The following is a 25,374-nucleotide window of genomic DNA, read 5'->3' on the forward strand; positions in this document are numbered from 1 at the left end:
GCTATAAAACCGATAGATGTTGTCTTGAACCTATTTTATCCATCAACATACAGAAGAAGAAAAGCATTTTTCCTGCCTTTTCACTTTCTAATTGATTTATCAATTTCACATGACCTAATTGAAGCACAGACAGATGACTCTTCAATTAATTAAAGTTGAAAAGAAGGGTATTTATTACAGCGCTGGATGCATGTGGAATTGTTTCCAAAGACATGCACAAGGAGTTGCAGACTCTTGCTCTCTATTTATACGGAAAAGGTTTTACATATTCACACGGTTTCTAAGGATGCATAATACCTAATCATTACCTGCCTGTCTGGTGTTCGGCTGTTTGGAGGGCCTGGAAAGGCCCGAGGTGGCCTTGGGGCAGCCCGCGTATCAAAGGACGAGAAGAGGCTTCAGTTCTTCTTTCGGTCTCTGTGTTTATTAATTGTTTATCTAAAAGATTTTCTTTCGGCCCGACAGAGGTCTGCTCAGCAGCCAGCCATGAGCACACTGTCTCGCCCTCCGGGCAGTCACCTAGCTTTATACCCAAAGTTACGTGTACAATATTTATCATTTTTCCCCAATACCTTTTACCCTTATTAACCAGTGCACTTTTAGTAATGACCAATCCCAAAGTGCCACCATCACCACCGAAGATGGAGGAGAAGAAGAAGAAGAAGAAGAAGGACAGGACACGCCCCAATTCCTCCATCTTACTTCTCTAAACCCCCCTGTACAGAAATCCTAAACCCTGTGTTTCACCCTCTAATTAACTAATCCCTTCACCATTCACCCCGGTGAAATCCTCCTATCCTCATACAGGTGGCGTCTCCTGTGTAGGGTCAAAGTCCAGCCACCAGACACTTCTGGCAACATTCCAGGACTCCCGAGCCCCCCAAGGGTGGTCTCGGTGGCTCGGCACCTCAGTCCTGAGGTGCTGAGATCCCACACCTGCCTTCTTCATATTATAATTAGCTGAATACCCTGAATACCTAATACAGCTGCACAATTGTACTCCTGTAATTTGGTCAGTGGGATTTTGAAGTAAGGGAGTGGTCATATGGGAGGAAGAAAGCCATCTTCCTCATGGTGAGCTCTTTACCTATAGCTAGTTGGCAGGACTTTTTGACCTGCTGGTCACAGTCCAAGCCTCTCCTAACTGTTTGATTATTCTTGAGGTAAGGTATTTCTATAGTTTCTGCTCCCTCACAATTGTTGCATCTATCCCTGTCACTCCTAGTTTCTCTTTCTTAATATATTTGTTATTCTTTAACTAAGGTACCTGATTCTTGTTAGCTATATTACTAACTTGTTAACTAATTTTAAAATCTTAACTAAAATATGTAATCTTCTACTATCCCAATTATATTCCCAGCTGGCCCCTCGAGTCATCTGCCATTTCCAATTACCCTAATTACGTTTCTAGCTGACCCCTTGACTCATAATTGTCTATCTGCACTATTCTGAATAAATTGACTTGAAGCAGTAAAATGGACTGTTATCAGAGAGCAATTTAGCACAGTAGTATACTTTGTTTTGGGGAGAAAGTGAAGGACCTGGCCATGTTAGTTGATTATCTTCCTTAAAAGATTAGATATTAAACATGTTATTAGTACTATAGCTCTGGTCAATTAAGGTTAATAGAGGTTATAGATAACTTAAGACATAACAGAGCTTCGTAATTAAAATCCTAAATAGTTTTTCTAACAACTAGGTATCTTTTAAATTTGCATATTCTTTGAGAACATTCCTCACTCCTTAAAATTTTCCTTGGTTCTGATAACAGGTAGATTTTTCAAGTTTTTATTGTTAGTTGTTTATGCTATGGTATATGAATTAAGTAAAAATACCAACTGCATTTTATTCTGTCCTAGGTAATTTGCAAGTCAGATGCTCCTACAGGGGATGTTCTGCTTGATGAAGCTCTGAAACACATAAAAGAGACCCAACCTCCTGAAACAGTACAAAATTGGATTGAACTGCTTAGTGGTAAGCCTTGAACATAATGTATTTGCTTTTTCCCTCCCAAATAAAGCTAATTATCTGGTATCACTAGAAATTATACTGTTAGAATTTTGTGGAGATAGCATGCAAAAAAGTTCATCACCCTGTCCTCTAGAGTAGTCTTTTGTTAATTTTAGCCTTTAATCAAATATAAATCACTTGCTTTTGACTTAACTTGGTACAGAAAGGATCTAGATGGAGGTGTCAGAGGGCATCTCTACTCTGTGGAAGAGGTGTCTTCTGTTGACTGAAGTAAATCAGCACTGCAGCCTGGAGATATAATGGCCTTTCTCTGTAATTGGAAATGAGGGAGAGTGGAAGTTTGGAGTGAAGTGCAGAATAGAACTCTCCAACTAGTTAAAATTAGAAAGTGGTATGTTTATTGACAGCACTGGGCACACGGGGAGTAGCCTCCCAAAGACATGTACAAAATCACAAGGCTCCAGCTCCCTTATTTATCAAAAAAAGTCTTATATATTCATATAATTTCCTGGATTGCCTATATATATTCATTACCTAACCCTGTCTACCCCTGCTTCATATTAAAATGCGTTATAATGAGTCCAAAGTTTCTTCACATCTGCACAGTCTTTTGATTGATTTAAGTTGGTGGGCTTAAAATGGGTTGGTGGTTCCTTTGAGGTAATAAACATCTTCCTCAAGGTGACCATTTCACCTTTGTGTGTTGGCAGGCTTTCTGACCCCTGGGCTATAGTCCAAGCCCCCCAACCTGGTCCTAGCTGGTTTGGGGGCACAGGTGCAGTCACAGTCCTCTTCTTTTTCACAATTAAGCCGGCATTCTCATCCTGCTTCTTCAAACACAGTAAGAACAAGCCAGTGATATATTACCCTAGCCTTAACCACTCCATCTGCTTCTGCTAATAATTAACTATTCCCCATTACTTCTACTCTTCTTGTTATACTCTTAATCATTATAAATTGTTTCTATCCCCTTAAATAAATCTAGGTAAACTCTTAACTCTTTCAATTTTTTTTAAACCCTTGATTCATGAGTATCATAGAATCATAGAATAGCCTGAGTTGGAAGTGACCTACAAGGATCATTGAGTCCAACTCCTAACCATGCACAGGACTGCCCCAAGAGTCACACCACATGCCGGAGAATATTGTGCAAACACTTCTTGAACTCTGTCAGGCTTGGGGCTATGACCACTTCCTTGGGAAGCCTGTTCCAGTGGCCAACTACCCTCTGGGTAAAGAGCCTTTTCCTAATATCTAATCTAAACCTCCTCTGACACTGCTCCAGCTGTTTCCTCAGGGCCTATCACTAGTCCTTCTTACAGTGTGATGCTTGTGCTCAAAACTGCACACAGGCCTTGAGGTGAGGCCGCACCAGTGCAGAGTAGAGTGGGAAAATCACCTCCCTCAAGCAGCTGGCAATGCTTTGGCTGATGCACCCCAGGATATGGTTGATCCTTGTGGCTCCAGGGCACACTGTTCTCATATTCAACTTGCCATCAACCAGGAGCCACAGGTACCTTTCCTCAGAGCTGCTCTCCAGCCTCTTGTTCCCCAGTCTGTCCATATATCCAGAGTTGCCCCATTCCAGGTGCAGAATCTGACACTTGACCTTGTTAAACTTCATACAGTTGATGATTGCCCAGCCTTCTAATTTATCAAGGTCTCTCTGCTTTTGAAGCAGTCAACAACTCCTGCCAATTTAGTGTTATCAGCAAACTTAGTCAATATAGCTCCAAGTCCTACATTTGTTTATAAAAATGTTGAAGACAACTGGGCATAAAATGGTGCCTTGCGGTGTTGCCTGGAAATAGAACAAAACCTTCCCAAACAACATGAAAATGATAATATAAAAGCAAACCTTTACTTGAAAGCCTTCAAGTACACAATACAGCAAAAAACCATGCCTGGAATTAGAATTATACAATTTTATAAGATTGAGCATTTAGTATATCTAGCAAATATTGTGCAATTAGAAGAGCAGTTGATTAGGTAATCTCCCCCAGGTTCTGCCCCATTGGATCCCTTCCTCCTGATCCTCTAACTCTACCTTTATTATGTCTATGATACATGGTGCAAAACAAAATGTCCTTGCTAAAATAACAAATAAGACTAAACAGAATTTCAAGAATGTATCAATAAGGGTTTGTTTGCAGTGGGAAAGAGAGCTGGAAAAGTACTAGAAGTTACAACCATGCATTAACAGTCTACAAAGCTACAAATACATGAAGAATACATAAGAGCTAAAAATCTTTGAGCATCATTCCCCCCTTTAGATACTTGACAAATATTCCACATTGTTTAGTCTCTACCACTTAGATTTGATGTTAGACAATAAAGATGACCAGAAATCACATCATCGAATCATACAGCCAGCTATTATGCAGACACCAACTACAAATATAGCCATTATGTGTGACTGTGGTCACAGGGGTTTGCAGGTGAAGCAAGAGATGAGAATGTTGGCTCCATGATCAGAAGGCTTGATTTATTATTTTATTTTATATATATATATATAACATTGTAACTATACTAAAAAGAAATAGAAGGGAAAGTTCTCAGAAGGCTGCTAAGCTAAGAATAGAATAGCAAGAATTATAACAAAAGCAGTTCTCTCGGACTCTGTCCGAGATAGCTCAGTCCTTGATTGGCCATTAATTATAAACATCCAAGATGGGCCAATCACAGGTGGACCTGTTGCATTCCACAGCAGCAGATAACCATTGTTTACATCTTGTTGCTGAAACTTCTCAGCTTCAGCAGGAAAAATCCTAATGAAAGGATTTTTCACAAAAGATGTCTGTGACAAACATGAATAGTTGTTTTATCCAAGCCAAATTTGGTAACCATGAAGTAAGTGTATGAAAGATCTGTGAGAGTTGCCTGATGTAGAATTTGAGTTTGTCTCCAGATTTTAGCCAAATATTTGTTAATCCTTCTTCTCTGATCTATTTAAGCACAACACTAGTACACATGACTGTACACATGCCCCCTTGTGAGGCTAGTAGGAAACTGAGAGCCATTCTGCTTTGCAAATTTTGGGACCAAACCTGAGTCATGGTTACCAACGGTGTAGATAACAGACACAAAAGAACAGTTTAAACCATATAATCATCTGTATCTGTCTCTGTTTTTCCAGTTATTTCAGGAGCAGAAGCCTTTTTAACTCTAGAGTAGTGAATCCAGGGTCCCTTGCCAGCAACTTTGTCTGAAGTAAGGGTAGTCAGCAGGACTTGGAATGATCCTCTCCACTTAACTTGCAGGGGATCACTGTCCCACCATTTAACATAGATCCAGTCTCCAGCCTGGAACAGATGAGCAGGTGTGTCCAGTCCTATGGGTCTGGATAACACATCAAATCTCTGGAGATTCTGCAAAGTGGAGCTTAAAGCCATTTAATACTTTTGTTAGTCCATTTTCCCTCTCAAATGGATTTCTCTGGGGATATGCAGAATTCTATATGGCCTGCCATATAATGTCTCATAAGGACTTATGTTGCCCCTCTGCCTTGATTGTATGTGCAATCTCAGTAAGACTATAAGCAAAGCCTGAGCCCATGTCACAGATGTCTCTTGAGAAATTTTGCTAATCTGTGTTTTGGGGGTTCCATTCATATGTTCAACTTTACCACTCACCTGGGGTCTGTTGGGTGTAGGCAGATGCCAAGCAATTCCCAGAATTTGACTAACCTCCCCCATTACTGTTGCAGCAAAGCGTGGCCCTCTATCTGATGACAACTCCAAAGGAACCCCAAACCTTGGAATTATATGATTGAGCAAGACTTCTACCACTTCTTTTGCTGTGTTAGTACGACGGGGTGAGCCTCAGGCCATCCACTGAAGGCGTCAACTAACATCAGTACATACCTGAATTCTTCATTATGTAGTAACTCAGCAAAATTCTCCTGCCAATATTCTTCGAGAAGGTCTTCAGCCTTTGTCACCCCTAGCACTACACTTCTACTCCTATCAGGATTATTTTGACAGCAGATTTCATATTTGGTCACTATAGACTGCACAATTTCAGTCATCCCCCTTCCTATTACTACCTTTTTCAGATGCTTCAGAAGATTTTCTGTTTACCAATGGGTACCTTCAGGTTCCTGCGAGCAATCTACCAAAGAAGCAGGGGTGGGACTACAACCTGTCCCACTGGTGTAACAGCCCATTGACTTTCTTTAATTACAGCCTTAATGAACCAAATTAACTGGTGATATTTCTGATCATACTTTGGGCTAAACCCTGACAGACTGATTTCTTTTTGTGGTAATATCTCCACAGAATTCACAGAATGACAAGGTTGGAAGAGAACTTAAAGATCATAGAGTCCAACCCATGCCCTAACACCTCAACTAACCAATGCCAATGAGTGCCACATCCAGTCTTTTCTTAAACACATCCAGGGATGATAACTCCACCACCTCCCTGGGCAGACCATTCAAGTACTTTATCACCCTTTGCATGAAAAACTTTTTCCTAATATCTAACCTATATTTCTCTTGACGCAACTTGAGACTGTGACCTCTCGTTGTGTCAGTTGCTGCCTGGTGAAAGACACCAACCCCCATCTGACTAAAACTACCCTTCAGGAAGTTGTAGAGAATGATAAGGTTGCCTCTGAGTCTCCTTTTCTCCAGGCTAAACAACCCCAGCTCCCTCAGCCGTTCCTCACAGGGCTTGTCTTCCAAGCCCCTCACCAATCTCGTTGCCCTCCTCTGGGTGTGCTCAAGCGTCCCAACGTCCTTCTAAACCGAAGGGCCCAGAACTGGACACAGTACTCAAGGTGCGGCCTCACCAGTGCCGAGTATAGGGGAAGGATGACCTCCCTGGTCCTGCTGGCCACACTATTCCTGATACTGGCCAGGAGGCCATTGGCCTTCTTGGCTGCCAGGACACACTGCTGGCTCATGTTCAGCCAGCTGCCGACCAGTACCCCCAGGTCCCTTTCTGCCTAGGCGCTGCTGTTAGCATTCAGAAAGACACAATCACGAAAATTATTATGTCAGTGCTTTCGTTAAGAGCTCTGGGAATCAGGGGTATTTCAACTGTTTTCTGGAGAAAAGAAGAAACCTCACAACTTGTAAAAGTTGTAAAGCCCGGTATGCTTTATTACGACACGCGCCGGACTCAAGACTCTCCAAAAGGGCATGCGTACTCCTGAAGATTTCAGACCTCTTTTTATCCTCCTTCCAAATGCATATGCATACAGTTTCACAATAAGTTCATACATATTCATCTTGCATGACACTTAGCACTAATTCTTCTTTATCGGAGGAATTCCTAGGTCGGGGGCAGATTGACCTCGTGGTTTTTCTGTTTTTCTTTCTCTGTCTCCTTGCTGTCTCTGGAACGCGGCCTCTCCTTCAGCTTTAGCTCCACAGACCCTTCACCTCTCCCAGACACTTCACCTAGTTCAGGATGGATCCTTACTCTGTCTCACAACCCAAATCTGATTCCGGCCATACATTCGAGATGAAGATTTTTTTATATTCTATCGTTATATAACTTTCATGTTATAATTAACTCATATTGTTTTATTCTATACATAGATTTCAGCCAAGCATGGCTCCTTTTGCCCCCCTTAACTTTCTAACATAGTTTCTCATGATTCTTCTTATGATTATACAATAATTATATTTAATTACTAAACAATCATCACATCTAACAATTATATCATTTATCATACTGCTGACACAGATGCAATGATCTGGCAAAACACAAAGCCTAACATTTTCAGAGTCTATCTTTAACATTTTCCAGGGCCCCCACTATCACTGTCCAACCACACCGTCCCTAGCCTATAATGTTGCAGGGGGTTATTGTGGCCAAAGTGCAGGACTCGGCACTTCGATTTATTAAACTTCATCCTGTTAGACTCTGCCCATCTATCCAACCCTTCCAGATTTCTCTGCAGAGTCATCCTACCTTCCAACAGATCGACTCATGCTCCCAGCTTAGTGTCGTCTGTAAATTTGCTAATTAAAGACTCAATCCCCTCATCCATGTCATCAATAAAGATACTAAACAGAACTGGCCCCAGTACAGACCCCCGAGGGACACCACTGGTGACTGGCTGCCAGCTGGATGCAGCACCATTCGCCACCACTCTCTGGGCCCGGCCATCCAGCCAGTTCTTAATCCAGCAAAGAGTGCTCCTGTCCAAGCCGTGGGCTGCCGGCTTTTCCAGGAGTATGCTGTGGGAAACAGTGTCAAAGGCCTTGCTGAAGTTCAGGTACACAACATTAACAGCCTTTCCTGCATCTACCAGGCGGATCACTTGATCATAAAAGGAGCTGAGGTTGGTCAAACAAGACCTACCCCTCCTAAACCTATGCTGGCTGGGTCTAATGCCCTGGTCATCCTGTAAGTTCTGTGTGATGGCACTCAATATAATCTGTTCCATAACCTTACCTGGTACAGAGATCAGGCTGACTGGCCTAGAATTGCTAGGATCCTCCTTCCCACCCTTTTTGTGAACGGGCATCACATTGGCCAGCTTCCAGTCATCTGGAACCTCAGCAGTGAGCCAGGACTGCTGGTAAATGATGGAGTACTGGAATTAAACACCAATATAACTGGATGGGTCGTGCCTGGGCTCGTCCAGCCCTTGCTTCTTGACCAAAGGCAGCAACTGTGATATTTTCACTTCAGAGACACCTTTGGCTAGCTGGATGCTGCAGCTGGGTGCTTGGGACAAGTCCAGGCATGCAGGAGCTCAGGTTTACCTCTGGCAGAGAATTTTTTAGACGAGGTGAAGGAAAAGGAGTCGGGTTCTGCTAGAGGGTTGCGATCCAGAGCTTTATTCCTGGCCCACGAGCCTCTGAATGCAGGAACAGCTCTAACAGAACTTTTCTGAACTGCGTGGTCGCTGTGTCCTTTAACCCTGGGGAGAGAGGGAGGGAAGGGGTAGGGATCCCACCAACCAGGTAAGGGGGGGGGAAGTCTCAGGGTACAAATGACATCTGGATGGCCCATTGTCCCCCAGGGCCTAAAGGCATCTTTTGAACTCTGCCAATCACTTGTTGCCCTTCTGGAATGCCAGGATTGACAGACAGCACTCAGCAGGGGGCAAGGGAGGGGGAGGGAGAGGTGGCTGGCAGACCTGGGGAAGGAACCGGGATAACTCAGACAAGTATGACATCACACCACAACAATGGAGAGTGGCTTCGCAAGCTCATCTGCCAGCTCTCTCATCACCCTGGGATGGATCCCATCTGGTCCCATGGATACATGAATATCCAAGCAGCTCAGCAGTTCTCTGACTGCCTCCTCTTGGATAATGGAGGGACCATTCTGCTCTCTGATATCATCGAGCAACCCAAGAGGACAGTTATCCTGAGGTCAAGTCTTCTCAGTAAAAACTGAGTCAAAGAAGGCGTTAAGCACCACTGCCTTCTCCTCATCTGCAGTAACCAAGTTCCCTTCTGCATCTACTAAAGAACAAAGGTTAGTCTTACCCTTCCTTTTATCATTAATATATTTATAAAACTGGTTTTTGTTATCCGTTACAAAAGTCACTATTTTAAGTTCCAACTGAGCTTTGACCTCCCTAATTTTTTTTCCTACAGACACTAGCAGCCCTCTTAAATACTACCTGAGATAGCTGATCCTCCTTCCAAAGATGATACATCTTTTTTTTTATTCCTGAGTTCCTCCAAAATCTCCTTGCCCATCCAGGCTGGACATTTGTCCTGGTTTAGGGAAACTTTGTGAGAAAACTTCTAAAGGGGTACTTCTAGAAAGCAGATTTAAGCGGCCCCTCCTTCTACTGGTTCAGGAAAAAGATTTACTTGGAGAAAAGTGTGAAAAACTGTTTATTTAATTGGTAAAGTATTCACTAGCAGAAAAAAATGAACAATATTAAACAATAAAACCTCTTGTTAATCTGAAAAGATGACAAACTCAGAAAGTCTTTTTTGTGGGTTGCACCTTGGCTCACCCAGTCTATTATCTATTATCAGTTCCTCCAGTGCAGGAAATGCTGTGCCCCAGGCCAGGCCTGGTGGGCCACAAATGCGAGCTGCTGGTGCTCTTCTGGGTTTTCAGTCTAGAGTAGGTTTAAACAGTTCTAAGAAAAAAGAAGAATTACAGTCTAGGGAGTCTTTTTGCCTCAGCTAGCTAAAAACTAGCTAAAAGCAAAGGAAAGCTCTCTCCTGCAGTCTGTCTGCTGCAGACAACACAATTCTAGAGAAGGATGTGGGGCAGCAAGTGCAGCTTCTGATAACAGACTGTGCTTCTTCTCTCCCCCCATCGCTCTAGGAACTAGTCTTAAAGGTGCAAAACTTAATATCCAGCATAAACAGAACAGACAATTGTGGATATAAGCATCATAAAATCACTCCAAGACATCCCACCCATTATCCCCAAATCATCAGCTTACTACCAAAAGTAATATATATTCTATCTCTACAAATACATACATTATATATACGGTGGAGCTTCCTGTGTTGCTACCGAGTGGCTGATTATAAGAGGTCTTTGGGGAGCGCGACAACCTGGAGCGCAGCGAACAGGAGCGGGCAAACAGGGGTGTGGTGAGTCTCTGGGGCATATACAAGGCTGTTTGCGCGGCAGTTCGCGCAGGCAGGGCACGCAGGCAGGGTTGCCAGCTTTCTTGCTAGTAAGGAGTCCTCTGGGTTGTTTGAGGTCTTTCTGCTCCCTGGTTGTGTTTGAGGTGTCTGTTAGTAATGGTTTCTACATGGTCAAAAACTATGGCTGGTATAAGTGTAAGTGACCAAGTCGAGCCCTCCAAAAAGGATGTGTCTGTACAGACCCATCCATGCTCAGAGTGTTTGAGCTTATCAGTGGCTTCAGGGAATGTTGTGGAGCAGATCTGCCTGTGGTGTGAACAGGTGAACGACCTCCTTTCACTGGTGGCTGAGCTTAGGAAGGAAGTTGAAATGTTAAGGAGTATCAGGGAAAGTTAAAGGGAAATAGATTGGTGGAGTTCAGCTCTTCCATCTTTAAGGGAGGCCTCTGACCAAGAGACTGAGGACTTATATGCCTCCCGCTCTCAGGCAACAGAAGGGAACCTGGGGGATGAAGAGGAGTGGAAATGGGTCCCCATTCGGGGAGGTAATAACAAAAACTCCTCCCCATCCCCATCATCCAGCCAGGTACCACTTCAGAATAGTTATGAGGTCCTAGATCTAGAGACCCAACTAGATGATTTAGAAGAAAATTGTCTGCCCAGTGAGCCCCCCAATTATGATTCATCTGTAAGATGGATCACTACCTCTAACATCAAGAAGAAAAGAAGGGTAATCGTAATAGGTGATTCCCTTCTGAAGGAAACTGAGGGCCCCATATGTCGACCAGACCCATCCCACAGGGAGGTCTGTTGCCTCCCTGGGGCCTGGGTACAAAATATCACTGAGAGACTTCCTGGGCTGATTCAGCCCTCTGACTATTACCCACTGCTGATACTCCAGGCTGGCAGTGATGAGATTGAAAAGAGGAGTGTCAAGGCAATTAGAAAGGACTTTAGCATACTGGGTCAAGTAGTTGATAGGGCAGGAGCACAGGTAGTGTTCTGCTCAGTCCCTTTGGTGGTGGAGGAAAATGATGAAAGAAACAGGAGAATCCGCATCATCAACAAGTGGCTTTAGGGTTGGTGTCGTCGGCAAAATTTTGGATTCTTTGATCATGGGGAAACTTTTACAGCATCTGCTCTGCTGGAACCAGATGGGGTACATCTCTCTGTTAAGGGCAAAAGGTTTTTAACTCAGGAACTGGCAGACCTCATTGAGAGGGCTTTAAACTAGGTTTGAAGGGGGAAGGGGATGCAGCTGAGCTACCTGGAAGCAGGCCCAAGGGTTGCAAGGCTAAGTTAGGGGTGAAGTCAGTAGCCCAGCTGAGATGCGTGTATATCAATGCACACAACTTGGGCAACAAACAAGAAGAGCTGGAGGCCATGGTGCAACTGCAGAACTGTGATGCAGTTGCCATCACGGAAACATGGTGGGATGACTCACATAGCTGGAGTACTGCACTGGATGGCTACAAGCTCTTCAGAAGAGACAGGAAAGGAAGAAGAGGTGGAGGGGTGGCCCTTTATATTAAGCAGACTTTCGATGCCGTAGAAATTGAAACTAAGGAAGATGGAGTTGAATGTCTATGGGTAAGAATTAAGGAGAAGGCCAACAAGGCTGGCACCCTACTGGGAGTCTGTTATCATCCACCCAACAAGGAAGAAGAGGTAGATGACTTGTTCTATAAGCAGCTAGGCAATTTTTCAGGATCATCAGCCCTTGTTCTTGTGGGTGACTTCAACCTACCAGACATCTGCTGGGAACTTAATACAGCAGTAAAGAGACAGTCCAGGAAATTCTTAGAGTGTATGGAGGACAACTTTTTGTTGCAGCTGGTCGGTGAACCCACCAGGGAATGAACTATGTTAGATCTCTTATTTGCAAATAGAGATGGGCTGGTGGGAGATGTGGTGGTTGGAAGTCGCTTGGGGCAGAGTGATCATGAAATAATAGAGTTCTCAATATTTGGTGAAGTCAGGAAGAGCACCAGTAAGACTCTTGCATTGGACTTCTGGAGGGCAGACTTTGGCCTGTTTAGGAGACTTATTCAGAGCGTCCCATGGGAAGCAGCCCTTAAAAACAAAGGAGTTCTGGAAAGGTGGACATGCCTCAAAACAGAGATCTTGAGGGCACAGGAACAGACTGTCCCTGTGTGCCGAAAGATAAGCCAACGGGGTAAACGTCCAGCCTGGCTGGGCAAGGAGGATTTGGAGGAACTTAGGAATAAAAAGAGGATGTATCAGCATTGGAAGGAGGGTCAGGTCTCTAAGGAAGTATTCAAGAGGGCTGCTAGAGCATGCAGAAAAAAAATTAGGGAGGCCAAAGCTCAGTTGAAACTTAGAATAGCGACTTCTGTAAAGGATAATAAAAAATGCTTTTACAAATACATTATTCTAGAAGGAAGGGTAAGACCAGCCTTTGTTCTTTATTGGACAAGGGAGGAAACTTAGTATCTACAGATGAGGAGAAGGCAGAAGTGCTTAATGCCTACTTTGCCTCAGTTTTTAGTGGGAAGATGACTTGCCTTCCAGACGCGTGCCCGCCTGGGCTGGTTGATGGTGTCAGGGAGCAGAATGGTCCCCCCATGATCCAAGAGGAGGCAGTCAAAGAACTACTGAAATGCTTGGATGTTCATAAATCCATGGGACCAGACGATATCCACCCCAGGGTAATGAGAGAGCTGGCAGATGAATTTGCGAAGCCACTCTCCATAATTTACAAACAGTCCTGGCTCACTGCTGAGGTTCCAGATGACTGGAAGCTGGCCAATGTGATGCCCATTCACAAAAAGGATGCAAAGGAGGATCCTGGCAATTATAGACCGGTCAGCCTGACCTCAATACCTGACAAGATAATGGAACAGTTTAAATTAAGTGCCATCACACAGAATTTACAGGATGGCCAGGGTATCACACCCAGTCAGCATGGGTTTAGGAGGGGTAGGTCATGTTTAACCAACCTGGTCATCTTTTCTGACCAGGTAACCTGCCTAGTGGATGCAGGGAAGGCTGTTAATGTTGTGTACCTGAACTTCAGCAAGGCCTTTGACACTGTTTCCCACAGCATACTCCTGGAAAAGCCAGCAGCCCACGGCTTGGACAGGAGCACTCTTTGCTGGATTAAGAACTGGCTGGATGGCCGGGCCCAGAGAGTGGTGGCGAATGGTGCTGCATCCAGCTGGCAGCCAGTCACCAGTGGTGTCCCTCGGGGGTCTGTACTGGGGCCAGTTCTGTTCAGTATCTTTATTGATGACATGGATGAGGGGATTGAGTCTTTAATTAGTAAATTTACAGACGACACTAAGCTGGGAGCGTGTGTCGATCTGTTGGAAGGTAGGATGACTCTGCAGAGAAATCTGGAAGGGTTGGATAGATGGGCAGAGTCTAACAGGATGAAGTTTAATAAATCGAAGTGCCGAGTCCTGCACTTTGGCCACAATAACCCCCTGCAACATTATAGGCTAGGGACGGTGTGGCTGGACAGTGCTGAGGTGGAAAGGGACCTGGGGGTGCTGGTTGACAGTTGACTGAACATGAGCCAGCAGTGTGCCCAGGTGGTCAAGAAGACCAATGGCATCCTGGCCTATATCAGGAATAGTGTGGCCAGTAGGAGCAGGGAGGTCATCCTTCCCCTGTACTCGGCACTGGTGAGGCCACACCTTGAGTATTGTGTCCAGTTCTGGGCCCCTCAGTTTAGGAGGGATGTTGAGATGCTTGAGCGTGTCCAAAGGACAGCAACGAGATTGGTGAGGGGCTTGGAACACAAGCTGTATGAAGAATGACTGAGAGAGCTGGGGTTGTTAAGCCTGGAGAAAAGTAGACTCAGAGGTGACCTTATCACTCTCTTCAACTTTCTGAAGGGTGGCTGTGGTGAGCTGCGGGTCGGTTTCTTTCTCCGGGCAACAACAGACAGAACAAGAGGACACAGTCTCAAGCTGTGCCAAGGGAGATACAGGCTAGAATTAAGGAGGAAGTTTTTCACCGAAAGAGTGGTCAAATACTGGAATCATCTGCCCAGGGAGGTGGTGGAGTCACCATCCCTGGATGTGTTTAAAAAAAGACTGGATGTGGGACTTGGTGCCATGATCTAGTTGAGGTTTTAGAACATGGGTTGGACTCGATGATCTTAAAGGTCTCTTCGTCTCTTCCAACCTAGAAATTCTGTGATTCTGTGATATATATATATATATATATATATATATACTCTGTACAGCTATATATAGACAATGGCAGTAACATTCAGGAAACAGTGATATTTACACATAGTGCTCACCTAACAATCAGATCTCCCTGAGGTACGCATTTTGTTGTTTTATCTTTTTGCATTATCTACTATGTGCAACCTGGTCCCTGAGCAAAGACAACCCCACAAATGAGTTTGTCTGTACTCAAGGCAGAAATCATCTGAAATATCTTCCCTAACAAACTTCTCACGTAACACTGGGACTATGTCTGCTGTATGCAGGGCCTCAGATTGGGCAGGGCCTTCTCGGTTGGTGGAACCTCAGGTGTTAACCAGGTGGCCTTTGCTAGATGCTGCTCTCAGTTTTTGAAAATCTCCCACCCAATGCTTTTAAGGTGGTTTTAAACAGTCTATTGTACCTCTCCATTTTGTTTTCAGCTGGTGCATGCTAGGAGATATGGTACACTTACTCAATGCCATTTTCTTTAGCTTAGGTGTTGATAAGGTTGTTCTTGAAATGAGTCTCATTGTCTGACTCAATCCTCTCAGGGGTACCATGCCTCCAAAGCACTTGCTTTCTAAGGCTTAGGATGGTGTTACAGGCTGTAGTGGAAGGCACAGGGTAGGTTTCCAACTATCCTGTGGTGGCTTCCACCATTGTGAGCACATAGCACTTACTTTCACATATCTGGGGCAGTGTGATGTAGTCAATCTGCCAGGCGTCTCTATGCTTATATTTGGACCATTGCCTAATATACCATAGGGGTTTCACCCGCTTTACTTGATGGCAGCACACGTTTGACAGTCATGGATAACTTGAGAAATACTGTCTATGGGTAAATCTACCCCTCGGTCTCGTGCCCTCTTATAGGTGGCATCTCTGCTCTGATGGCCTGAGGCATCATGGGCCCATCGAACTAGGAACAACTCCTTCTTATGTTGCCAATCTAAATCTATCTTTGACACCTCTATTTTTGGAGTCTGATCTACCTGCTTGTTATTTCAGTGCTTCTCATAGGCTATACTCTTGGGGGACATGGACATCTGTATGGCAGACTTTCACAGGTAGTTTTCCTACCCTGGTAATGATATCTTTCCAATCTTTAGCAGCCTAAATTGGTTTTCTTTTATGCTGTCAATTAACTTTTTTCTACTTTTCCAGCCAGCCCCACAGAGCATTGGCTACTATCTACAAATCAGTATAAAGGTAAAGCTTTGGCCACTTCTCTCTTTCAGCAATGTCTCAGGACAGTTGAACGGCTTTGAGTTCTGCAAGTTGACTTGATCTACCTTCTCCTTCAGTAGCTTGTGCAACCTGTCATGTGGGGCTCCATATGGATGCTTTCCACTTTTGTTTCCTCTCTACAATGTGACAGGAACCATCAGTAAAAAGAGTTTCATGTGTTTCTTCTGCTGGCAGTTAGTTTTATGGTGGAGCTTCTTTAGCATGTGTTACTTCTTGTTCCTCTTTGTCTATGAGACTGAAGTATTTACTTTCCTGCCAATTTGTAATTACTTCCAAAATCCCAGGGCGATTCAGTTTTCCAATATGGGCACATTGTATGATGAGAGCAATTCACTTGCTCCATGTAGCACTGGTGACCTGGTGGGTAGAGGGAACCTTTCCTTTGAACAGCCACCCCAGCACTGGTAGTCGTGGTGCCAGGAGTTCTGCTTTAGTGCTTATTACCTCTGAGGAGACTTGGATTCCTTCATAGGCTGCTAAAATTTCCTTCTCTGTTTGAGTGTAGTTGGCTTCAGACCCTCTGTAGCTTTGACTCCAAAATCTTAATGGTCGGCCTCAAGTCTTACCAGGCACCTTCTGTCAAAGGCTCCAGGACAGACCATGGCACCTAGCTGTAGTGTAGAGCACATTCTTCGTATCTGGTTCTGTTTTGACTGGGCTAAGGGCTACTGCATGAGCAATCTCTTGCTTAATCTGAGCAAAGGCTTGTTGCTGTTTGAGGCTCCACTGGAAAGTGTTCTTCTTGAAAGTGACTCAGTAGAAAGGACTCACAATCTGGCTGTATTCAGGAATATACATTTTCTAAAAGCCTATGGCACCTAGGAAAGCTTGTGTTTCCTTCTTGTTGGTTGGTGGAGACATTGTTGTGATCTTGTTGATGATCTCAGTGGGAATCTGACACCATCCATCTTTCTACTTCAGTCCCAGGAACTGGATCTCTTGAGCAGGTCCCTTAACTTTGCTCTTCTTGATGGTGAAATCGGCTTTCAGGAGAATCTGGGCGATTTTCTCTCTTCTTAAACTCTTCTGCTGCCGTGTTCTCACACACAATGATGTTATCTATGTACTGCAGATATTCTGGAGCCTCATCCTTTTCTAGCGCAGTCTGGATTAGTCCATGGCAGATGGTAGGACTGTGCTTCTACTCTTACGGTAGTCAGTTTTAGGTGTACTGCACAGCCCTCTATGTGAAGGCAAACAGGTCTGCATTCTGCTGCCAGAGGAATGGTGAAAATTGCATTGGTAATGTTAATAGTGGCATACCACTTTGCTGCCTTGGACTCCAGCTTGTACTGGAGCAGCTCTCAATGGTGGAGTCACTTCATTTAAGGCACATGTCATGGTTTCGCCCTGGCACAGAGCCAGTGCCCCCATGAGAATACCCTCTCCCTGGTGTCTGCTGTGAGATGTGACCAGGAATAAGCAAAGCAGGCTCCTGCTTAGAAATAAAGAAAACTTTATTAACTAAACTACAAGAAAAGAAGAAAGGAAAAAAAACATAAGGGAAAAAATGAAAAAAACCTTACAAAAGCACTTTCTTCCTCCCCCCCCCCAAATTTCCCAATGCAATACATTCGCCCAAAATCACCAACTCTCAGTCCGGAACCACCCTTTAGAATACTCAATCTTCAGTTCATGAAGAGGAGAGGAGTCCTTCTTGCACCATAGGCTTCCCCTGGAAACACGTTGAAACCTCGTGTGCTTCCATGTCACTCAGCACCGCCCGGAAAATCCTTTTGCCATCGTGACACCTTTCCTTCCATGCTCAGTGCTCTCACCACTGTGCATGGACCAGAACTGCTTCTAGGGTTGTCTTTCAAAGATGCCTTGTCTCACTCCAAAAAAAGGCAGTCTCTCCTTCAGGACATCTGCCCCCCCCCATTTTTTCACCCCCTGGGGCCGAGGGGTACTCACACTGAACCCTCCTGGTTCTGAGGCACTGCCTCCCCCTAAATGCAGTCTCTGTGTCACAGGAATAAAAATGGTTCAGTCTATGGCCACACAAGAAAAGTCCAGCCAGAAGGCCACTCCATCATCTCTCCCCCACTCAAGAGTCTTCTGCACTTCCCTCATGGCCCATTCCCTCTTATCTCTTATCTCTCTTTTCATTCAGCTCCAGGAGGATCAGCATTTTGCAAGGTCTCAATCATGCAAGAAAAGGGTTAAAAATTTAAGTCTCTGCCTGTCCCAGAGCTCCGGAACTCCCAGCTGCCCTGGCCGGGCACTCCCCCCCCTTCTCCTCCTGGGCCAGCGCTGCTATCGAATTCAGACGCTGGTTCTCCCTCTCTCTCTCCTGAGGGGGGAATGGCTGCCCGATGTCTCTTGGTCTCTTCCACCCTTCCATCCTTGGGCTGGGCCTACCTCATGGCCGCGTGGCTTTTCCCCTCCCCCCGCCCAGCCAGCAGCTGGGTCAGGGGGAGAGATCCAAAGCCTTTCCCTATGGAAGTCCCAAAGAGAAACTCCCAGGGACAAAGCTCTGGTTTTTAACCCCTGTGTGTTCTCAGAGGTGTGTCCAATCCCCACTGGCCACATCAGGTGCCAGTATAAAAATCTGAGCACCCATTGGTTTGACCACAGCATCCCAGAATTCCCACTTCCTGGTCAAACCAGCACAGCACGATAGTCCACAGTCAGTCTTCATTCTCCTTCAGATTTGTGCACAGGCGAAATGGGGCTATTGAAGGGTGAGTGGGTTTTGCTGACCATTCCTTGGCTCTCCAGCTCACAGATCATTTTGTGGATGGGGATCATGGCACCTCGTGTTGTTCTGTACTGTTGGCAGTGCACTGTCGAGGTGGCAATTGGTACTTGTTGCTCTTCCACTTTCAGGACTGTCACAGACATGTTTTATGAAAAATCCTTTCCTTAGGATTTTTTTCTCCTGAAAAGCTGAGAGGCCTCAGGAACAAAATGTAAACAATAATTATCTGCTGCTGTGGAATGCAACAGGTGGATCTTTGATTGGGCTCATGTGGTTGTTTTAATTAATGGCCAATCACAGTCCAGCTGGCTCGGACTCTCTGAAAGTCAGGGGCTTTTGTTATGATTCCATTCTCTTTCTATTCTGTTCAAGCCTTCTGATGAAATACTTTCTTCTATTCTTTTAGTATAGTTTTAATATTGTTTTAATATAATATATATAATAAAATAATAAATCAAGCCTTCTGAAACATGGAGTCAGATCCTTGTCTCTTCCCTCTTCCTGGGGCCCGTGTGAACTCCACCACACAGGAGTCCTACTGCAGATGGGTTCTCTGATAATCCCAGCAAGATGTTCAATTGCTGGATGCCTTCTGTCTCTACAGCTGCTATCTCAAAAGCCCACCTAAGTCCTTTTGGATCTTTGAAATATCTACTTTGGAGGAAGTCTATGTCCAAAATGCATGGGGCCTCTGGGCCAGTCACAATACGGTGTTTTTTTAACTCTTTTCCAGTCAGGCTCACATTAGCTTCCACTAATGTAAAATTCTGTGATCCCCTTGTCACACCAGCAATAGAAACAGATTCTGCCCCCACATCTTGATAGGATTAGTGTGCACTGCGAGCTAGTGTCAACCAAGGCCTCATATTTTTGTGGTTCTCATGTGCCAGGCCAATGAATCCACACAGTCCAAAAAACACAGTTTTCCCGAACCTCTACCTGGCTAGAGGCAGGTCCCCTGTAAGTCTGGTTATCCTTCTTTCCTTGGGCATATGTCTTGGAAGTTCCTTCAAGGGGATTGAACATGTTTTCATCATCATCATACCTGGCAGTTCAGATATGGGCTGCTGGAGCTGCTTTCTTTTTTGGTGCAACTTCCTCTCTGAGCCCTGTCTTCCTTCAATTCAAACATCTGTTGTGCCAGAACAGCAGTAGATTTTCCATCCCATCTCTTCATGTTGTCTCCGCAATCACGCAGGAAACACTACAGCTTAGCTCATGGGGTGTACCTTTTCTCCCTATCTGGAGGACGTCTGTGTTTGGTACTAGAACTTCTGATCTGTGCTGCTGAGATTTGGAGAAAGCCCTTTTTAATCTTCTCTCTAAGTTTCTTATGATTCTCTTCTATCTTGTCTTCTAATTTCTGCAGACATGTTTCTACCACTGCAATTTTGGCATGTGTTGAGCTATGTACGGCATCTCTATATATTACAGCGACCTGATGAGGTCTTCAGGGTGAGAGAGATGGACGAAAATCTTGGTTCATGATCAGAAGGCTGGATTTATTGATATATGACATATAATACATTACAACTATACTAAAAGGAATAAAGAGAGAAGTTGCAGAGGCTGCTAAGCTAAGAATAGCATAGAAAAGAATGAATAACAAAGTTCTGTGTCCAGCAGAAAGCAAGGACAAACTCTCCCGTGAGTGGTCAGCAAATCCAAACACTCACAGAAGACCAATCACAGATGCTCCTGTTACATTCCACATCAGCAGATAATTATTGTTTGCATTTTTCTTCTGGGGCCCCAGCTTCCCAGAAAGGACAAATCCTAAAAGAGAGGATTTTATGAAAAAATGTCTGCGACATCTATATGCTCTGAGCTTCTTTGCCATATCAAGCATGGTCTCCTCCCGGTCATCCTGCTTCATGTGATCATGAAATTATAGAGTTCTCAATATTTGGTGAAATGAGGAGGAACACCAATAAGACTTACACTGGACTTCTGGAAGGCAGAATTTGGCCTACTTAGGAGACTTATTCAGAGAGTTCCTTGGGAAGCACCCTTAAAAACAAAGGAGTTCAAGAAAGGTGGGTGAGCTTCAAAATAGAGATCTTGAGGGCACAAGAACAGACTGTCCCTTTGTGCCGAAAGATGAGTCAACGAGGTAAACGCCCAGCTTGGATGGGCCAGGAGGTTTTGAAGGAACTTAAGAACAAAAGGAGGATGTATCATCTTTGGAAGGAGGGTAAGGTCTCTCAGGAAATATTTAAGCAGGCTGCTGGAGCATGTAGGAAAAAAATTAGGGAGGCCAAAGCTCAGTTGGAACTTTAAATAAAGCCGTCTGTAAAGGATAATAAAAAATGTTTTTACAAATAGATAAGTGGTAAAAGGAGGGGTAAGACCAACCTTTGTTCTTTACTGGATGAGGGAGGGAACTTAGCAACTGCAGATGAGGAGAAGGCAGAACTGCTTCATGCCTTCTTTGCCTCAGTCTTTAGTGGGAAGATGGTTTGTCCCCAGGACAACTGTCCTCTTGGGTTGGTTGATGGCACCAGGGAACAGAATGGTCCCTCCATTATCCAAGAAGAGGCAGTCAGAGAACTGCTGAGCTGCTTGGATATTCATAAATCCATGGTTCCAGATGGGATCCATCCCAGGGTGATGAGAGAGCGGGCAGATGAATTTGCGAAGCCACTCTCCATAATTTACAAACAGTCCTGGCTCACTGCTGAGGTTCCAGATGACTGGAAGCTGGCCAATGTGATGCCCATTCACAAAAAGGATGCAAAGGAGGATCCTGGCAATTATAGACCGGTCAGCCTGACCTCAATATCTGACAAGATAATGGAGCAATTTATACTGAGTGTCATCATGCACCATCTACAGGGTGGACAGGGTATCACACCCAGTTGGCATGGATTTAGGAGGGGTAGGTCTTGTTTGACCAACCTGAGCTCCTTTTATGATCAAGTGATCCGCCTGGTAGATGCAGGAAAGGCTGTTAATGTTGTGTACCTGAACTTCAGCAAGGCCTTTGACACTGTTTCCCACAGCATACTCCTGGAAAAGCCAGCAGCCCACGGCTTGGACAGGAGCACTCTTTGCTGGGTTAAGAACTGGCTGGATGGCCGGGCCCAGAGAGTGGTGGCGAATGGTGCTGCATCCAGCTGGCAGCCAGTCACCAGTGGTGTCCCTCGGGGGTCTGTACTGGGGCCAGTTCTGTTCAGTATCTTTATTGATGACATGGATGAGGGGATTGAGTCTTTAATTAGTAAATTTACAGACGACACTAAGCTGGGAGCGTGTGTCGATCTGTTGGAAGGTAGAATGACTCTGCAGAGAAATCTGGAAGGGTTGGATAGATGGGCAGAGTCTAACAGGATGAAGTTTAATAAATCGAAGTGCCGAGTCCTGCACTTTGGCCACAATAACCCCCTGCAACATTATAGGCTGGGGGCAGTGTGGTTGGACCGTGCCTAGGCAGAAAGGGACCTGGGAGTACTGGCTGGCAGCCAGCTGAACATGAGCCAGCAGTGTGCTCTGGCAGCCAAGAAGGCCAACAGCATCCTGGCCTATATCAGGAATAGTGTGGCCAGCAGGACCAGGGAGGTCATTCTTCCACTGTGCTCACCACTGGTGAGGCCGCACCTTGAGTACTGTGTCCAGTTCTGGGCCCTTCGGTTTAGAAGGATGTTGGGACGCTTGAGCACACCCAGAGGAGGGCAACGAGATTGGTGAGGGGCTTGGAAGACAAGCCCTGTGAGGAACGGCTGAGGGAACTGGGGTTGTTTAGCCTGGAGAAAAGGAGACTCAGAGGCAACCTTATCATTCTCTACAACTTCCTGAAGGGTAGTTTTAGTCAGATGGGGGTTGGTGTCTTTCACCAGGCAGCAACTGACACAACGAGAGGTCACAGTCTCAAGCTGTGTCAAGGGAAATATAGGTTAGATATTAGGAAAAAGTTTTTCATGCAAAGGGTGATAAAGTACTTGAACGCTCTGCTCGGGGAGGTGGTGGAGTCACCATCCCTGGATGTGTTTAAAAAAAGACTGGATGTGGCACTCGGTACTGTGGTTTAGTTGAGATGCTGGGGTATGGGTTAGACTCGATGATCTTTAAGATCTATTCCAAACTGGTGATTCTGTGATTCATTATTGCTGAAGCAGAAGCATATTCTTGTGGCCCAAGTCATACAAATTTTTGCCATATCACAGATGTACATGGTACCAAGTCTGGATTTACCATGTTTAGGTCATCTGAGAAGACAATCTCTGCAAATGCCATTTCTCTCAAGTGTTGGATCCCTTGTTCTATAGTCTTCCACTGGGTTTGCTGCATATAGAGATTGTCAGCACACAGATATCTTTGTGTCACACTTCTCAGGACCCGTGCCCAGAGACTGTCACAGAGCTTGCAAGGGTTGCAGGATGAAGAGAGAGACAACAATGTTGACCTCATGTTCAGAAGGCTTGATTTATTATTTTATGATGTATATACTACATTATAACTATGCTAAAAGAATAGAGAGAAAGTTCTCAGAAGGCTAGCTAAGCTAAGAATAGAAAAGGAACGAATAACAAAGGTCTGTGTCCAGGCATAAAGCAAGAACAGCTCTGCCATGAGTGGTCAGTAAATCCAAACATCCACAGGAGACCAATCACGGATCCACCTGTTGCATTCCACAGCAGCAGATAACCATTGTTTACATTTTGTTGCTGAGGCCACAGCTTCTCAGAAGGGGCCAAAACCCTAAAGAAAGGATTTTTATGAACATATGTCGGTGACAAGAGACTGTGAGTGTCACTTCTCTTTCAGGTATTTCCCTACCTCACCTGGGTTCTGTATTTGTTCACATGGAAAGTCCTAGGCTATAGGGTCAGAAAATTCCTTCAGGGTTTGGCCCATATCCTCCCATTCTCCACACCACTTAGGATTTTCCACACCGGGGTCTACTTCCGGGTCAGGGGTCTCATCAGCTCCTCTGGACATCTCAGCCCTCATTCTAGACAAACTGCAGACCATATAAAAGAAACTTAGTAGATTAAATACCAGAAAAATGGTCTCTTTAACGTTCAGGGGAAACTGAACATTCTCAAAAAGTGACGTAACAGATTCAAAGGAGAAGAAGGAAAGGAAAGGCTGAAAAGTCTCATTCCCTGCTCCTCCTCTAACAAACTGGGTGGAATTACTAATAAACCCTCCAAACATGCTACTGGAACTAGGAGGTAGGGTAGGACGAAGAAACTATAAACCATACATATCGTAAACAGACTTTAGTATTTTTGTAAACTCCCTATAAATCATTATCACAGAGCCCAGCACAATAGCTATTCTAATTCGTGTTCCTCTACTGTAAAAATGACGTGTTAGAGACAGTACCGGAGCTATTTCCAGAAAAGAAAATAAGCCTAGGGACCAGAAAGTTTTTAAAACCGTAAAAAAGCCTAGGGACCAGAACCACATGAAGGCCTCCACCCAGAGAGACATCATGAATTCAAGCAACATGGCTACTGACTGCTTTATCCCAATACAGAGCAAGTACAACCAAAATGCAATCAGTATAGGTTTTTTCCACTTTCTCAAGCCTCACGGTGGGTGCCAAAAAATGTATCTGTCCTGGTTCAGGGCAAATTTGGGAGAAACCTTTGAAAGATAAAAGGAAGATTTAAGTGGCCCCTCCCTCAACCGGTTCGGGGAAAATTGTTTATTTAATAGGCAAAGTATTCACCAGCAGAAAAAATGAACTATATTAAACAATAAAACCTCTTGTTAATCTGAAGAGATGACAGACTCAGCAAGTCTTTTTTGTGGGTTGCACCTTGGCTCACCCAGTCTATTATCAGTTCCTCCAGTGTGGGAAATGCCGTGGCCCAGGCCCAGCCTGGTGGGCCACAGGTGTGAGTTCCTGGTGCTCTTCCGGGTTTTCAGTCGTTCAGTCTAGAGTGGGTTTAAACAGTTCTAAGAAAAAGAAAAATTACAGTCTAGGGAGCTTTTTTGCCTCAGCTAGCTAAAAACTAACTAAAAGCAAAGGAAAGCTCTCTCCTGCAGTCTGTCTGTGCTGCAGACAACACAGTTTGGGAGAAGGATGCGCTGGAGCAAGTGCAGTTTCTGATAATAAACTCAGTGCTTCTTCTCTCCCCGCATTACTCTCGGAAATAGTCTTAAACGTGCAAAACTTAATATCCAGCATAAACAGAACAGACAATTAGGGATATAAGCATCATAAAGTCACCCCAGGACACATCTGCAGCCCCTTTTGCTGTTCCATTGGCAAAACAATTCCCTAATTCAGGAATTGTTTTTCCTTTTGATGAGCCTTGCAATGCATAATAGCCACCTTTGTAGGCTTCCAAATACTCTGCAGGAGTGCAAGGATCTGTTCAGCATGTTTGTTCCCAATACCTTGAGCGGTCAGCAACCCTCTCTCCTTCTAGATGGCTCCATGGGCATGCACAACACTAATAAATGCATATTTAAAATCAGTCCATATGTTTACCTTCTTTCCTTTGCTCAGTTCTAGATCTCTCATCAGTGCAATCAGTTCAGCTTTCTGTGATGATACATCTAGTGGAAAGCCCTTTGCCCAATTACCTGCATAACCTGATGTCACTGCATAACCTGTCATTCGTTTACCATCTCTCATGAAGCTGCTTCCATCTGTATACAGTTCCCAATCTGGATTTTCTAGAGGCACATCCTTCAGGTCTTGTCTACTGCAATAGGTCTCTTCTATGAGCTGTAAACAGCCATGCTCAGGCACACTGTCAATCAATCAACGTGGAGGACAGAAACATCGCA

General features: G+C 44.7%; 1 protein-coding gene across 1 annotated transcript in view; it reads left to right on the forward strand.

Moving 5' to 3' along the window:
- The window catches only part of LOC141726976 (Golgi phosphoprotein 3-like), a 200,415-nt gene that overhangs the window by 131,064 nt on the left and 43,977 nt on the right, over nucleotides 1–25,374 (forward strand). Inside the window, exon 3 of the mRNA XM_074532138.1 lies at nucleotides 1,860–1,974. Coding sequence (XP_074388239.1) covers nucleotides 1,860–1,974 — 115 coding nt within the window. The remainder of the gene's footprint in view (nucleotides 1–1,859; nucleotides 1,975–25,374) is intronic.

This window comes from Zonotrichia albicollis, chromosome W (genome assembly GCF_047830755.1).
Source record: "Zonotrichia albicollis isolate bZonAlb1 chromosome W, bZonAlb1.hap1, whole genome shotgun sequence".
NCBI lineage: Eukaryota > Metazoa > Chordata > Aves > Passeriformes > Passerellidae > Zonotrichia > Zonotrichia albicollis.